The 13,674-nt window shown below is 35.2% G+C and overlaps 1 protein-coding gene across 1 annotated transcript in view; it reads right to left on the bottom strand.

Annotated features, from left to right (window-relative positions):
- Positions 1 to 13,674, bottom strand: part of CRPPA (CDP-L-ribitol pyrophosphorylase A) — a 104,610-nt gene that overhangs the window by 60,916 nt on the left and 30,020 nt on the right. The window contains exon 4 of the mRNA XM_031066814.1: positions 6,169 to 6,273. Coding sequence (XP_030922674.1) covers positions 6,169 to 6,273 — 105 coding nt within the window. The remainder of the gene's footprint in view (positions 1 to 6,168; positions 6,274 to 13,674) is intronic.

Below are 13,674 nucleotides of genomic sequence, written 5' to 3'. Positions count from 1 at the left end.
AAAACTAACTTCCCTATAGGTTGTCCTGCAGGAGGAGGAGCCAGAGAATTAATCTACCCTGATAAATCTTTGGAGTCTGACTTTACATACAGACATGCACATTACTACTTACTGTTGGGAAGAATCAATATCTTGAAATTAGATTTAAGGCTAGAGTGAGCAACTGAGTGACTGACTTTGCTGCAAAGTTTCTATTCACCAGATTCTAGAGGGACTTAATACTGAACTTTCAGTAAAGTGAAACAGATTATAATCTCAAAACCTATCAAAAAACAAGACTAAAGTCTGTTAGAAATGGTCTCATACCCTAACATTTACAGTCTCTTTGAGGTGCAAAAATATTTTTAAACAGTCTGATCTAAAAAAATGATAGGTGTAGTCTCCGAGAAAACAACACAGGAGAATAAAAACTTAAGAATAAATCTTTAAAATTTTTTTTCTGAAATTCTGAGACAGACATCAGAAAATGGTCTGTTTTCTAGAGAAATAAATCAACAAAGACCACATTACATGCTTCACTCGTAATTCTTTCCAAACCTTTGATCCTGTAAGACAATTTCAGATACAAGCTCCTATAAGTTTTGTGAAAATTGCAGAGTTCACAGAAAAACCTTCCAGATACCATCTGCAACCACCCCTTACCAGTCAAGAAGTGAGAGTTTCTCTACACCTCTTTCAATTTGACTAAGATGTTTTAAATTCAATTCCATGAATGTTCCCTATTTATAACAGTTGGACAGAGCTTGGGCCCAGATTTCTCCTTAGCATTCTGGATACATTTGTAATACTCAAACACCTCTTTTCTAATTTCATATTTTTGTTTCTCTGACATACAGTATTTTGCCCACACACAGTGTAAATTTCCTATCCTCTGGCATGCCTATACCACATTTAAAGTCATTGCCTTCCAAGAACAATTCACTAAATATGACCTACACTTCATAACATCAGTTCTTTATATTTAGCTGCAATGAAAAGCATACTCTTTGTTGAAAATGTTTTCTAGGTAATCCTTATAAATAGGTTACTTCTCCTCAATTTTATTTTTATTTACAGATCCTTAAATCTTTGTCTGCAAACTTTATCAGACAACTGTTAAATACTGTAGAGACAATAACAGTTTCTGCAGAAACTGGTGAGAATTATCTTTCAAAATATATCAATTATCTAATTTTTCATCTATTTAATAAGAACTAGTACAATTACAGTCATCCTATTTTTAATTAAGACGTCATGTAGTAACAAGTCAAACTTCTGCCAGTTCTATGTTGTATCAGCACTACCATCTTTATCAGCCAAGATTAGTCTTGTAATAAAGTCTCGAAGTCAATTTCACAAAATAAATAAATTCCATGTTGGCTGACATTAATTACTTTAATCCCATGACTCTTTATTGATCAAGTTTCGTCTGTAGCAGTGCACCCTTTTGTTTTGTTGATCAATATCAAACTCACAGGCTCCCAATTACTCAAATTCTCATTTTTCATGTGAAAATATTAATTTTTATTTTGTCCTTTTGAACATAGAGTGATCCAAGATTTTCAGAATGTTATTGCTGCAATCCATCATATCGCTAGGCCAAATATTAAAACTCAACACAAATATCTCACATTCACAAAATATGAAAACAGGACCTGCTTAAAGCAAAGGCAGAACAGTCTTTCTTATTAAATATCTCTACTTTTCTGTATAATTAACAATCTATTGTACCTTAATAGAGCCTCAAAAATCAGCAGAGGAGTTTGTTTTTCTGTGTGCCTTTTTTTGTTAAGTGTCAGACTACTAGTTTTCACTACCTAGGAAGATGTTGTTTTAGAAGTTATTCCCCAAAATTACTTCCATGTGATGTTTAAAATTCTTCTTAAAACTGATTTAGTTTGATGGATGGTTTAGACTTACAACAATGTACATTAAATGCAAAAATACAACTCTTTACACAATAAATACAAGGTTATGATCACACACACACACAAATGTACTGCATTTCAGTTTAATGAAGCTTTTCCCCTCTTATCGTACAGAGCTCCTTCATATGAGATAGTTTTGTAGGATTAGAAATTAATCTGTTGTTTTTTAAAAATAGTGAGGAATTTTCACTCTGTCAACATTGTCTATAAATCTGTCTCAAATTTTAAAATGTGTTAGTATATTGAATTTTTTATCTACAACACACACACACATACACATTAGAGTACAACAAACACATTCTGTTAGTTAATTTTTAGACTATTTAAAATACTTAAAGTAATTTTACTTCCAAGGTATCAAACGCAGAGAAACTGAAAATGTGGTATTGATAGAGACTTTATGTTTCCTTTTTTTTTGCCATCCTGATCCCAAATATCTTATAATTAGCTATATAATAACTGCCTTTAAAATAGAATTTATGAATATTTATAACACTGAAGTAATTTGAATTACTTGGTTGTTTTCACTACAAAAATTATTTTAATTTTGTAATGTGTTTCCAGAAAATAAAAAACTATCTCCTGCTTTAGGTCCAACAATGACTTTGAAATGTTAATCTTCCTAATGTAGAAGTGCTCAGGTAGAATAATTAATGTTAATTCAAGAAGATAATATATAAACACACACATTTTTCCACACCTTTGAGTCATTTAATGTTATGTAGGTTGTGCACCTCATGCATAAACTGAATTTTTACAAATATTTGATCTGCTCTTTAAAAATTCAAGGTCCACATAGGATGAAACTGGTTTTTAACACTCAAACTATTAATTGACTGCAGTCCTTCTGCTATACATCCTCTGAAATCTCAACTGAACAATGATTACTTATTTCAGTTCTTATTTATCTGGATGGAACATCTCTTTGCCTTGTGTTGAAAATATAAGACTGGAGCCATTGAGAGAATATCAGTCCTTCACATATGAAATTTCATTTAGCTCAGCTTTAAAAACCTATCAGAAAATAATAACAATATATTACAAATTACAGTATTATGACAGCTAAGGAAAGAAAATTATGTTTCTGAGAGCTGATTAGTAACAACAATAGTTCCAAAACATTTTTTAAGCAAGTACCACTTGAGGAAATTGTAGTCTTCTGCATTTTATGAAACTGCAGACCGAGCATGACTGTTCTTTAATGGTACTGCTCTAGGTCACCTGTCAAACACCTTGGTACATAAGTGACCAACACCAGGTACTATTCAAGAAGGAGCTGTATTGTTCTGTAGGCCCTAAACTGAAATGAGTATTTCCTGCAGAAACAATGTAATATTTTACAGACCTTGTCATTTTTATGCCTTCCATTTTTAATGTCTTTACAAGCCACAGAAGACATCAACAAGTTTTAGCTACAAAATTAGGGCACAGGATGCAAGAAGGTACTTCAATGGCCTGGCACCAGCCTCTTCGTGTTTATGTAAAATATTCACTGCTCTGCACTGCCTGCAGCACAGTGCCTGCACATAAATGGGTGCTCTTGCTACTGTCACACTGCACAACACTGTCAACACTGAGATTGTGCTGGGTTGACCTTGGATGGATACCAGGTACCCACCAAAACTGCTCTGTCATTCCCCTCTTCAAGTGGATAGGGGAGAGAAAATATAACAAAAGGCTCATGGGTCAAGATACTGGCAGGGAGAGATCATACAAACTAGGCTCAACTCAGGGAAATTAGTTTAATTTAGTTTAATTTATTACCAATCAAATCAGAGTAGGATAACGAGCAATAAAACCAAATATTAAAACTTCTTCACATCACTCCTCCCTTTTTCCCAGGCTCAACTTTCCTCCCAATTTTCCCCACCTCCTTCCCTCCAGTGACACATGGGGATGGGAAATGGGGGTTTATGGTTTGCAGTCAGTTTATCACACAGTGTCTCTGCTGCTCTTTCCTGCATAGGGAGAGGACTTCCCTTCCCACATGTTATCATTTTCCAAATGTTTATAGCCCTCTTTAAAGTCCAGTGCTACTGCAATGGATCCCACATGCTATAAAGTTTACAGCATCAGGATGTTTAACTTTTTCATAAACAGTGTTGGAGGTGACAGTGACACTTCAACAAGTCCCTTTTATAACAGAGATGTGCACAAGTTCAAGTCCAGATGAAACTGGGGACTGGTTACTAGCGCTATTCCTTGGGGCCTGATACTGGGACAATACAAATATCTTTATTAACAACCTGAGAAAGGAGAAATACCCTCAGAAAACTAGTAGATGATAACAAATCAACAAGTATCCAGTCAATATGCTCAAGGGTCCAACAGTAACTTAGAAGGATGCTGAAAGCTTGGAGAAAGGAGCTGAGAGAAACTTTGTGGTCTATAACAAACATAAACACAGAATCCTGCATCAGGGACAGAACTACCCTGGGCAGCAGCAGTCCATGCTGATGCTGAAATACAGAAAACACCTTTAGAGAGAAGGACCTTCTGGAGTGAGCATGAGTCAGCAGTGGGGAGCAGTGGAGAAAAGGAATTCAACAGAGCTGTATCAGTACAGAAATAGTGCTTATTACAGATAATTTAGGGATTATTCCCCTGTATTTGGCCCTTCAGAGAAAACTCCAGAGTACTGATTTTAGCTTTGGGCTCCCCAGTATAACACAAAGGAGAACAGGAGGAAGCCACTAGAGGGCTGCTAAGACGGTGTGAGAGAACTTGGCTTGTTCAGCCCAAATTACAGAAGATAGAAGGTGGGGAAGGGTTAATTAATGGCCAAAGAGAAGAATATATTGGACTTTTCTTGCAGGGCTTTCTGTTGGCCTTTCTTCTTTTCCCAGTGCAAGAGGGATTAAGGGAAATGTTGATGAAATATTATGAAAAAAATCCCCATACAAGGTGATACTCATTAGAATTGTCTTCCTCAGAGAGCCTGTGAAATCTCCCTTCTTGGAGATATTCAAAACTTAGCTGGACAAGGCCCTGCACTACCTAATATAACTAACCTGGTCCCACTTTCAGCAAGGTGTTGGACCCTATGACATCTATCTATCTATTTCATTCAGACTTAATTATTCTGTCATTCTAAGCTATATTTATCTGCTGGACCCCAGTAATATCTACAGTTAACAAAGAACCAGATGAACACTCTAATGAGTTAAATGAGCATTAGTGATATATTTTGCTACCCTTCACATAAGTAGCATGCTTTGCAATGCAGACAATGAAACCATCCAAAAAATTGTGTAAATATCCATGACATAATCTGTCCCTAGAAGACTAAATAGGAAAACAGATCATAAGCTGTTCCAGAAAGAGTATATATCCCCAACAAGATATCAAAAGAAGTTCTGTATGCAACCAATGCACAAGTAAATTTTGTTGTCAAATTGCACAAGCAACTTGCACTCCAGATTCAGGAAATTGCCTTTCTTTTTTATGAAAGATTTGAAGATTTATGGTTATACTATTAGAAATAATGTTTCATTGGAGGAAATTCACTGTCAAAGACAGATGCAGTGATTTGAGCTGCTTCCAGATCCTTCAATGTGGTAATGAATAAAATAAAATAAATAAAATAAAATATAAAAAACTCTAAAACTGCTTGATGCAACAGCTACTAAAAATGAATAATGTCCCACCATCCAAATCAATGATATGCAATACTTTGAAGTAGAAGGGACATATGCTTTGGCATCTGTACACACAGCTGCTTTGTCATTCATCAGGAACCTACCAGATTACCAGACAAGGTAAATGATGCTTAAAAAAATGTAAAAGATTTTTTGAAGAGGTCTTAAATATTACAGCATTACTGAATGTAATGAGCCACTCTAAAAATAAAATTGTTGATAGCCAGGTACTTGCCATGAGAAAAAAAAAAGTGATGTCCTCACAGGAAGGGTGGAGGAAAATAGACAAAAGATATAGAAATAGCATGAGAAAGCTCATATCATAAAAGAAAATTCTTCGTTTTAGAGATTACAGATTTACAGATTCTCAGGTCATTCAAATACCTAGATGTTTTTCCTATTTACAGGAAAATGCTGTCTTCATGGATTATCTCAAATAACACCTGCCCAAGTTTCTCTACAATAATGAGCTCTAAAAAAGCTGAGACAAAACCAATTCTGAAAAATGAAATATAAAAGCCCAAATTACAATTGAAAACACATCTGAATTTTTATGGTAATATGCAAATTTTATTAATTTTAAATCATATATATATATAACTAGATACTATTATTGTCTTTACCTTCCAGAGGTCAGGTGTTCCTTCAACAAGTTTGGCATTTGTTTTACAGTATTTCAGAGCCAGATGCAAACATTCAGTTCCATAATCCAGGTCATAGTCTGTACACTGTAGTAATTAAAAAAGAAAAAATATACTAAATTAGTCTTACATCTTCTAAGCAATAACACATTTTCTTTCATTAATGAAACCCCACATCTCAACAGTCCTATCCACAGTAATACATCTGTATTAGGCACACAGGTTCAGCGTGGATCAGAAATAAAACCGTTCCAAGAAGCTTATGCCAAATTGTGGCTATTCAGCAAAGTCCTACAGAAGTAAATAAACACTTCATAAGCACAGATTTATCCAGTTAGGTGTTGCAAGTACCTTGCTAAACCTTTACATCGTTAAATAAATTAATGAGAAGTTATAAAAAATTCTTGCTGAAGTTGAAAGAGGCCTCACTAATAGACACCACTGACCTTCCAGTGACAAACCTTTAGAGTACAGGAACAATTCAATAGATGCAGAAATGTGACTCTTCAAGTGCTGTTTTGGTTATTGCAGCATCAAAAAAGGGATGGTAGTAACTAAGAACCTCCATATTCCTTATGTGATTCCCTCTATCTTTTTCTCCAGTTATCTGCACAGAAAATAGCAGTCCCATGCTGCTACATGAGCCTTACTGATTTAAAAAAACAAAACAAAACAAAACAAAACAAAACAAAACACCTAACCATACCAAAAAAGGTTTATCTACCTTTTAACCATCTAGAAAAGATATTATTCTCTTGACACACCCTTCCCAAGCAGTTTGGCTTCCTATTGATACTGATTATAAGAACCTCATTAAGGAAAAACTGAGTAGGGAGAAGAATATTCTGAGCCAAAACATAGGTGAAAAAGCAGGAACTGGGAGCTCATCAGTCAGGACTACCTCAAGATGAATTAGCCTAGGATAAAAAAGTTCTACTCTATTTTCATATTGCTAAATTAGTAGTCCATGTAACAAGGACAACTTAAGATAACATCTTTTATTTTTAAAAAAAGAGGTATTTGAGAAGATCACAGGCTGGCTAGCCCATTATCCAGTCTCTATTTCAGAGTGAATTGTCAACAATAAGTAATAATGAACAAGGCATTAATATGTTCTTACTTTCCCAGAATGCTCCCTTTACCTCATATAAAGCTATTATTCTGGCTTCAGAAATCCCTATAATAAAAAGTCCCCAAGGGACACACTGAACCAGAAGCAACTGCCCTAACAGCACTCAGTGAATTACAGGAAAACTAAATTTACCCAATTATTTTTTGAATAGCAGTGTTTTTTAGCAACTGCAGCAGGGAGTATCTCATTCATCACTCTTTTCATCACATGCTCTGTTATTCTGACAGAAAAACCACCTTCTCAACTCTTCAAAATATTCCACCACATCTCTTCTCACATCTTTCCACAGACAAAGAGATGAATATCTATTCAGTCATTTTATGTGTGGAAACTGCTTTAAAACTTCGATCGACCCTTTTTGCCCTCCACTTATCTACACTTACCTATGAATTTTACAATAATATCCTTCTGTAAACCTTCTCAGTTAGCCCTCATCACTATTATGCAGAAAATAAAATGCACACATCCACTACCTGTTTCAAATTGTTTATGAACAAAATAACTGCAGAGGTCTCAGTACAGACCATCATTAAACACCAGTGGTGATTTACTGCAATGAAAACTGGTCATGCACTTGACCTTGTCTCATATCTTCTAACAAATAATCTACTCTAGTAAGCCCCAAATCTTTAAATTTCCTTCAAGAGTCTTCAGTAAAAGCTTCTGTGAAACATTTTATTAATGCACTTAGGTTGTTATCACCTCAATCAACCTCAAACAAGATGCCAGTGAAGTCCTTAAAGAATGACAATTAGCTCTGCAATACATAACCTTTCCTTTACAAACAATTCCACCGTGTCAAATTTAACCACGTGTCTACAAATTCATGTTTCAAAGATACTGTGCTCAGTAGTTTCCAGTCCCCTCCAGGATTTGAGAAATCAAAATTGTCAAGCATGTAAAAATTTCAGTGGATTAAAGAACCAAAAGAGAGTACTGCAATACAACCTGTCATTCTTTTTATTAACTTCCTGAAGAAGTTTATTAAAACAGATGAAGAAAACTTTTAGTTTCTATTCTTGTTTTATAATGTATCAGTGAAATTCAAGGAATTCATTGGCACTACACATCTGAATTGCATACTCATACACACAGACATCCTAGAAAAAAAACATTACTATCACTTTTATATTATTTAAATCAGTGAATTCTGACATTTTAGTTTGCCAGCCAATTTAGAAAGGTACTTTAAATGTTATTGCTCTTTACAGTTTTTTAGCTTGAGTTACAAAACAAAATATACACAAGAACATAGAGTAACTTAAAAAGCAAAGGATTTCAAAAAAACACTTTGGAACGGTGGTTCCAAATATTTTTATATTAAGCAGAAATTTAAATAAACGAGATACAAAAAAGGTCAATAAAGAAGACAAAGGAATAGGAAACTCTATCTCCAAAATACACAAAAATGCAGTGATCTCTCAAGTAAAGAAGTAAAGAGATAAAGTGTCAGTAAAACCAGAAATGGCCCAGTAACTTTTAATTCCAAATATACATTACCAAAATATTTCCTTCTTTCTTTTTTTTTTTAAAGGAAAATTTTCTGGTAGAACACAAAAAATTTTCCACTAATGTGAACAACATACAGATTAAAAAAAACATGTATTTTTATTTTTGGTTCAGAATTGAAGAGAAAATTTCAGAAATAAATTCAGCGGTGAAAGAATTTACTTGAAATATAACATTTTTAAATATATGGGTAATTAATGCAACTAAGACAAAACTAAGCAATTCCAACTTTTTAGCAAAGTATTAATCACAGATAATTAGTAGGGAGTGCAGAAGATCCACAAATGGGCTAAGGCATCTTGAGCGTATTGCTTGCTTCAAGGGATGAAATATGACACAAAGTAATAATTAAAAACATATTTCACTAACACTTGTATATCATGACATTTACTACTCTAATTATCTGTAATTGTTTCAACCTAAACATATTGTCAGAGTGTACTGTTCTCCAAGTCTGATAACACTGATGTCAGAGGAGAACAATGAAATGAATTAGCAGCACAAGGCCAGTTGTTTATATACCATCTCATGCTACAGATCTTCACATGTGAAATTTTAAATCCATATTTAAAGTGCAGAATTCAAAAGCTTCTATACTGCCCTAAGAAATACAGTTAAAAAATTAAGCATTATTAGAGAACACCTATAAAAAAGTCCTGTATCAGGCACAGCATCACCAGCCAGTCAAGGGCAGGGATTGTCCCGCTCTGCTCTGCTCTGCACTGGGGAGGCCTCACCTCGAGTGCTGGGGGCAGTGTTAGGGCACCTCAATATAAAAAAGACACTAAACTATGAAAAAATGTCCAAAGGAGGGCAACAAAGATGGTGAGGGGCCTTGAGGGGAAGCCATATCAGGAGGTCCTGAGGTCACTTGGTCTGGTCAGCCTGGAGAAGAGGAGACTGAAGGGAGATTTCATTGCAGTTACAACTTCCTTATATGAGGAAGCAGAGGGGCAAGCACTGATCCCTTCTGAGTGTTGATCAGTGACAAGACCCAAGGGAATGGCCTGAAGCTGTATCACTGCAGCTTTAGGTTGGATAGTAGGAAGTGGTTCTTCATCCAGAGGAAGGAGCAGGCTCCCCAAGGAGCATCCAGCACCAAGCCTGGCAGAGTTCAAAAAACATTTTGACAATGCTCTTCGGTGGTGGGACTACTGGGGATGCCCTCTGCAGGCCCAGGAGTTGGATTCAGTGATCCTTATGGTCCCTTCCAACTCAGGATATTCTATGATTCTACAAGAAATCCAGAACATTTGTGAAGAAAATTCTTACTGACCCAGGTGCACAACCATTCTCATTCTAAGTCTTCTGTATGTAATTCAGTGTACATCTAGATTCAACTAACAGTACAAAAATCTGTTTAAAACTCTTACTCTTTCTAAAGTCCCTTTATTACTGAAAGCCTTTTTAACATAAGTTCGACAGTGTACAGTTAACAGAACTTGACATGCACACATAGCTTTGTGAAACAATAGACATAGTTTAAGTTTCAGACCACAGATTTGAAATGATGGAAATAGCTGGAAATATTGGCACAAAACATATCCACAAAAGAAAGAAAATATAATAGTTTAGTTCTTTAAATGACACAGAAGGAAATATGTTACTTAAAAATGCTTTTGTACTGTTGAATATTCAAAGGCATTCTAATAGGTAGTTTTGGAGACATTTTTTTGTGGGTAGTTTTTTTTGTTTGTTTTCCAAGAGTGGATGTTTGAATAAAGTGCTACGAGTGGAATGAGATACATATTTTAGCATTACACAAGGTCTTTTTCCTCTTCCCCCCAAATTTGTTTGAAAACATTTTGAAAAATACTACTACTTCCTAAAATGCAAGGTGTAAACATAGAATAAGAGATTAGAGAAAAGAGCAGCTATGCAGCCTGTGTCTCCCTGGTATTTGCTAATAATCCATATACTTACATGCTCCTGATACAATACTTTGAACACTAATTTACTGTATCTTTATAAGGGAACTGGCAGCCATACAACAGAACCAGCACAGATTAAGAAAAGGTTCAGTATGGGACTGTTATTTTCTTATATTTTCATAATTCCTCAGTTTATAATGACACAAAACAATATACTTTTATGCACGAACTGTAAGAAAATTTTCAGATATGCTCCTTTACACAGGTATCTTTAAAGCCTGTGTAGAGACAGCATTTTCACTTCCCTAATCCTTGACTGTGTAATCTTTAGCACTTTTTCCACTGTCAGCAGTGTATCCATTTTATTCTCCCATGTAAATCCATTCAGTAACAATATCAGAACACTTGCCCTTAAAATGCATAACTAATCAACAATAGGAGAGCTTTAGGATTTCTCCAGATCCTGGCAAATCAAGTTTCCACAGCTGAAATGCCAGAATACATCATGAACACTCACCATCAGGAACATTTTACTGAGTTAAGAAAAGAAGTAGACACAAACTGTCACTGAACCTGAATTGGCCTATTTATATATTTTATAAAGATTTTTTTGCCATGCTCATTACCATTGAAACCAAAAATTGCTGAATCCAACAGTGGATTTGCAGAAAGTACTCAGCCTACATCAATATGCCACAGCTAAATGAGAGACAGCAGAAGCAGCAAACAGAAGGAGGAAACATGAATGAGGAAACATTGAGATCAACATAAACCAGATTATCTCATCTCTGAAACTATTTTTACTGTAGTTAATTATTAAAACTGTTGTGACAAACATCCAGATGCACTAGTAGTGAGGAGAACAAAGATACAGCAATTTACCCCCTAACAGAATGATGCATGATTTTTTTATACAGATCTAGATCTATATCCCAAAATCTTTCAGTGCAGTAACTTCAAGTGCCTTCTCCGTGCATGCCATGATTTCCTGGCAATCGGCCATTAAACCCCTGAACACTTCCTGATTGCTCATTGCAATATTTTGGTATTCATGCTGCTTCCAAGTACACTAAATATATACACCCATATTTTAGTTACAACATGAAGAAATAAGAAAATGGCAATAATCCATGTGACAAGAGTAGTAGTCAAAACACTGTGTTCAGACTCATTGTTTACACCTTTTAAATTATCTTGCAAATTGGAAAAATACTTGGGAAAGAATTATTTGGACAAGACAAAGACAAGAGAAGTCTTGCCCTCATGTAGAAAATACAGATTATTTAGGTAATTCTAAGAATATTTGAAGATGTAATTGTTCACATTCTCCTAATAAAGAGATTTCTAAATACATCACATTATAAAATTAAGAAACCAACAGATAATTTAATCAAGGTTGGAAGCAAAGGTGAGCCAAATTCAGGCCAAGCTAAAATGCATTTTTAAATTTTAAATTTTTTTAACAGATAAGATTGTTCTTGGAACAATTTACTTCAGAAAAATCACCTCTTGAATTATGCAAGATCATAAATGGTCCTTTTCCTTGCCTTTCAATATACCAAATTGTCAATAACAAGATATTAAAACCTCTAGCTTCACTACCTTATCTTCTCTGTTACTCTCAGAACAAGCAGCAGATGACAATTTAGGTGGGTGGTCTCCCATATACAGGGTACCAGGATTCTCACTCAGTATTCAGCATTTTCTGAGCCTGTGCCAAACAGGTGATTCTCATGGATACAGGACACTTACCAGGGTAAAGCCAGTAACACAACAGTATTCTCATAATCCAATCTAACTTCCAACTTGAATATTTGCATTCTGTCTTCTTAACATACACCTTCCAAATTATATCTGAAGACAAAATGTCTTTTCACTGCCACAGAGATGCCAAATTTCACCCATAGAGTGGAAGCTTTGCACCACTGCAGCAAACAGTTCCAAGAGCTAATATGTGAATTTGCAAAGTTCTTTGAGATCCTACAGGATGAGGAGTGACATAAAATGGAAGTAATTATCCCATTAGCAAAAACCCTTTTTTTTTTCTTGTGCAAGGCATTAGAATCTCTCCAAACATTCTTGTGGTAGAATTTAATTACGGCAAGGTGGGGATTCAGACAATATCCTGGCTCTACCATTGTGCCAAAGAACTAATCAAGTACAGAGCTATCTAAACTAGCATAGTTTTCTCCAGACCACCAATCTAGCTTCACTTTTTGAATAAAAGAAAGCATTACTAACAAAATTTCTTTTAGCATATTTACCCTGAAAAGTATTCTTTAGAATTGGGTAGGCTTTAAGGATAGGAAAAATTATTTATTACTCCCTGCTCCTCAGGGTAAAGTTGTCAGGTTAAAAAGATGCTAGATGGCATAGCACATCTCTTTGGAAAATATCTCAGTGTTACAACCTGCAGAATATAAAAATTAAGATACTCATTTAGGTGAGGTTGACAGCACTGTAGTTGAACAACAGTCTGCATGCATCAGCCTGACAATGAATGGAGAAAGGCAGAACCTCTGCAAAACTGCCTTATTAAAAAATTAGCGCCATAGCAATTTTGCATCAAAACAAGAAAAAAATTACCAGCTTTCAGTATGCATTAAATGGAACAGAACTCAGGTTCTACTGTGTGACAGCTGTCACAAGGGTTCTTGGGTGAAGGAAGAGACGAGATGGTTAACTCTATTATCAGAAGGCTTGATTTATTATTTTATGATATATGCATATGCTATGACTATACTAAAAAGAAAAAGCAGGAGAGCTTTTCAGAAGCTGCTGCTAAGCTAAGAATAGAAAAGTAAAGAATGATAACAAGGCAACTCTCTCCGACCCTGTCTGAGAGAGTTCCGTCCCTGGATTGGCTATCAACTATAAACATCTAAACTGGGCCAATCCAGATGGACTTGTTGCATTCCACAGCAGCAGATAACCTATTGTTTATATCTTGTTGCTGAACTTCTCAGCTTCAGCAGG

The sequence above is a fragment of the Geospiza fortis genome, unplaced genomic scaffold (assembly GCF_000277835.1).
Source record: "Geospiza fortis unplaced genomic scaffold, GeoFor_1.0 scaffold138, whole genome shotgun sequence".
Lineage (NCBI taxonomy): Eukaryota > Metazoa > Chordata > Aves > Passeriformes > Thraupidae > Geospiza > Geospiza fortis.
This window is presented reverse-complemented; position numbering and strand designations above follow the sequence as displayed.